The sequence below is a fragment of the Papaver somniferum genome, unplaced genomic scaffold, assembly GCF_003573695.1.
Source record: "Papaver somniferum cultivar HN1 unplaced genomic scaffold, ASM357369v1 unplaced-scaffold_10979, whole genome shotgun sequence".
Lineage (NCBI taxonomy): Eukaryota > Viridiplantae > Streptophyta > Magnoliopsida > Ranunculales > Papaveraceae > Papaver > Papaver somniferum.
In genome coordinates, this window is record NW_020619913.1 from 1 (window position 1) to 4,364 (window position 4,364).

The 4,364-nt window shown below is 38.2% G+C and overlaps 1 protein-coding gene across 1 annotated transcript; it reads left to right on the forward strand.

Moving 5' to 3' along the window:
- Positions 1-47: 47 nt before the first annotated feature.
- On the forward strand, positions 48-3,825 carry LOC113328489 (E3 ubiquitin-protein ligase RGLG4-like; the record flags this gene model as incomplete). Its single annotated transcript, XM_026575570.1, has 8 exons — positions 48-379; positions 485-583; positions 672-785; positions 874-971; positions 2,527-2,603; positions 2,693-2,807; positions 3,166-3,347; positions 3,443-3,825. Coding segments are annotated over 7 exons (997 nt in total), but the record flags the coding sequence as incomplete, so codon positions are not given.
- Positions 3,826-4,364: the final 539 nt, after the last annotated feature.

Genomic DNA, 4,364 nt, shown 5'->3' on the forward strand with positions numbered 1-4,364 from the left:
ATTTTTTTTTTTTGATTTGTTAACTTATTGTTAGTCTATTTATGTAGGGTTTTTGTTTTTGGGTTAGGGTTTAATCAATTTGCTTCCCTGCTCTCATACTTGACTATCTATTCGACTAATCCTAGCAAATTAGGATATCTTTATATTAGTTCCCGTGCTTTCTTCTTTGATAGGTTTGGTTCGTACTTATCATGGTTCCATTTTTTGATTTCCGGCTGTTGTATATGTAATTGGGTTTTTAGTTATTGGCTTGTTTGTTTTGTTGAATTTGTGCATCTGTTTCCCCTTTTATCCCAGGTTTATGAAAGCTTTTCAGCAGAAGGTCGCACATTTCGTGTCATTTTTGGTTTTGACTGTACAAGCAGAACAGAAGACACAGGTAAGCCATGTTGCTATATGGCTCTTGGAGTCTGAAAACTCATACCTTATGGACTTTTGCTGCAAACTCATTCGATGATAGCTTATATGGTACTTATTAATGCAGATTACTTGGTGGAAATTCAAAAGGCGATAGCTATTTTGGAACAAGTTCTACCTCCTGTTGCGGGTGACAAATCCATATCCTGCTTTACATTTGGAGATGGTTGGTATAGACGTTTTGTTTTGGTTGATGATTATGGTCTTCTTCTCAGTTCTCTTACGGATATTGATTTTCAGTTATTGTTTTACAGCATTGTCGCTTGACCACGGTGTCACCTGCCTCTTCACTGATGATAGATCGTTTACTGGATATAAAGAGGCATTTGAGGGGTACGAAGTTGCAGATTGCAAATCATATCCTGCAGGTCGTCTTTCAAGTTACATTCCAGCAAATTTATCGATTTTTTTGGTCATTTTCCTGTTGGTTTATGTTTTCCATTTTTCTTTTGGCAGAAAAAAGATCGTTTGGTCCAATCATTGGAAAGGCTACTCATATTGCTAGCGGAGCACCCAGCCAGCCCCATGTTCTGATAATATTTGCCCGTGGACCAGTGAGTTTTTGTCTTCCATCAAAATAGTCTTGCCTTTGGATTTTCATTTCGTTCACAGAACAGTGGATTTTCAGTTCACGTCCAGGATCCATTAGCTTGTAATCTTTGTGTACAGTGACTGGCACTAGGTCTTTCAGTAATGTCTCCAAGTCTGGAGACGATTTAGTACTGCCACACAGGTGTAGTTGGTTCCACATATACACACCCCTGGGTTTTAAATTAGTGTTATGTTAGAATTTAGGTTAAAATCATATACAATAATGCCAGAACGCAATAAGTAGTAGAGAAAGATGCAGGGTAGGTTAGTTGATATAAAAAACGAAAACAACTACTTTCACAAAGAGAAAAGATAGGGCATTAAGTTAAGACCTAGTGGTAGATTCATAAGAAGATAGCTGACGAATTAGAAACAAAAAGAAGAAGGAATGAACCTTTACGATGTCCTGTGGCTGACCAAAAGTGAATCAAAGCATTTATTTCCAAAATTATGGTCCTTGAGTCTTTGCCGGAAAGCTCGAGTGTTTTTTCCCGTTCCATATTGTTTAGTACACTGCATTGGATAGCGCCATTATGTCATGAATTGGGTAACTGATTCTGGAGAAGGGGCTTCAATTCGAGTTGAGCAATCAGGTGTGACGAGATATTATGTATGAAATCGCATCAGACTTTTGAAAAAAAAAAGTAAATGTGTGAGATGTGTTACACTTTTTCTTGTGTTTTCCACTATGACTTATTCCGAAGGAAGAAAACCAACTAAAAGAACAAACTTAAAAGAGACACGCGGACTCCATATTTCCGTAATAGGGATTAACCTTCAGACAATTGGTTGGCAGAGATATATTTATGACAGAAAAAATCTGAAGGCTGCGCTTTCCATTTTAGCTTGTTAAAACATTATTGAGATAGGATAGTCTAAATATCTTTCTAATTAGGAAACTGACTAACTTTGGTCTGATTCTAACGATCCAGCATAAGCTATGGCTTGAGTGTCTTGGATACAAAGGGATACTGAGGTGCCTTCAAGGCATTCCATTCACCATACATATTCCCACTCATCATCAAATAAATTGAAGATTTTTGTAACTATGATATATAGATTGATTGAACAACTGTGGATAGTAGTGGTGGAGCAAGAGTAGTTCTTTGTAAACAAGTTATTAGTGTTATTTCTTGCTCACACAATTACAATGGATATTCATCTGCCTTTTATAGGCTATAGACCCTTGGCTTCCAAGTATACTTCCCTTGGACTCCAAGCATATAAACATCTGTTTGCACTCCAAGTAATCTATAGTATTACTTGGTAGACTAAACTACCTAGTTCACACTTTAGTTTTCTCTAGACTTTCTTCTCTGACTAGTAATCTAGTTCACACTATTTGGAACTGACTAACCTAGTTCTAGTTTGATTTTGTTCACATTGACTTTGACAAACTCTAGTTCGCTGACTATTCTGTTACTTAATTTCCCAATTACAAATTATGATATTCCAACATAAATAATAGTTAGATTTTCCACTTGGACATGTGGTTTTATGGTTCAGTGGTGGCTGCAGGTGAGGAGTAATTATGATGACCTTCAGAAGCCAAGTGTTCAGGAGGAAGATACCTTACTTGCGATTGCACAAGCACGGTAATATTCTGTTCTCCACCTGTAATCTTCATTGCTTTCTTCTCTTTTTTCTCTTAGTCAAGCCCTATCTTATTAGGTTTTTTATGCAGCAAGTACGGATTGTCAATTATTATAGTTGGAGTTGGAGAGAACAGCGGGGAAGTGATGAGGGGTTTGGAGGATAAGAGTTCTAATTTTTGGAGCCATAAGCTTAAATATGTTCAGGTATATATGCAGCAGGGTTATTTTTCGTTTGATTACCATAAGTAGACAGTGAAATGCTGCTGCAGACTGTCTTGCTAAGCATGTTAGAATTAATAAGCTTGCTAGAGAATGCTGGGTATCTCCCCTATTATTTCTCCAACCAGTTCTGCAGGATCTTGTTGAAATGTACTCTCTTCCGTAAAGCTTATAAATGTACCCCATCCTGTCAAACAAAAAGAATGTATACTACTATAGCGTTGATGCGAGCAATGTCAGATACTGCTTATACTTTCCTTGGAACCCTTGAAGAAACTGAAGATATAATGTGAATTTTAACCGATTTAATTGATTGCAATTGAGATTTTATTTTCCTGCTCAGTATGTAGACTTCCGGAAGCTAATGGCAACGGTGCCTGAGCAGAGAAAAGAGATTGAGTTTGGTCTTGCAGCTACTGAGAAGTTGCGTTCAAATCAGCACAGCAACAGGAACAACAAAGTTAAGGAGAACGTTACTACCAAATATGCAGGTTTTGTTGGCTGATCTCCCCCCACCCCCTGCCGGTATGTACAATCTGTTCTCTAGTTATTTTCTTTTTCATTTGTTCCTTTGATTACATCATTTCTGCTCTAAACTGATTTTTAATATGGATAATCAGGTAATGCCAGTTTTCAGCGTACTGTTAGGCGATGTTAGGTGGAATGAAGATGGTCTGCATCTCCTATTTTCGCGTTTCAAGGGGTGCGACTCCACAGTTCCTATATATATATATAGATATATTCCCTGCTCATGTATTTTTGTATATAGAGGAGATCCAATTCCTCTTTCGAACTTTTAAAATTAGCTAGTAACTGCTATGGCGTACTTTGTGTTTCAAGTGGGTCTAATTTTTCTGTATCTCTCTGTGGGTGCCTCTCAAGTCTTAATGTTTCCTGTATTACTGTTACACTGAGTTGCACAGTACAGCCGCATGTGAATGTAATCTTAGCTGAATGTTTGTTGTGTAGATGAATTAGATGGCAAGGAAAATTCTTATGAGAACCAGTTGAAAACCAAATTTGATGTGCCTAAAACTAGGGGTGAGCATAAAAACCGGAACCGCGGATTTAACCCGTATCCGTCCGCAAAATTGCGGATTTCACCCAAACCGTAAGACGTATGGGCCGGACACGGGTGGGATTCTCAAATCCGCATGCGGTGCGGATGCGGTTGCGGTTGTCATTTGAAAACCGCGGATTACCGCAACCGTAGAAAGAAGCAAAGTTTCTTACCTGAGTATGAACCTAGGCCCAAAGAGAAAGAAGTGAAGTTCTTTGATCACTTAGTTAACTAAATGAATTTAGGCCCAAAGAGAAAGAAGTAAAGTCCTTAAAACACTAATTGAATTTAGGCCCAACAAATAAAATCAAAACTAAGTTAACTAACTGAATACAATCAAAACTAAGTTAAGACACTAACTGAATTTAGGCCCAACAAGTACAATCAAAACTAGGTCAAATCCGCGGTTAATCCGCAACCGGCCCGTACAATCCGCGGATCCGCAAAGGTTAAATCCGCGGGTGATTGGGCCGGTCACGGTT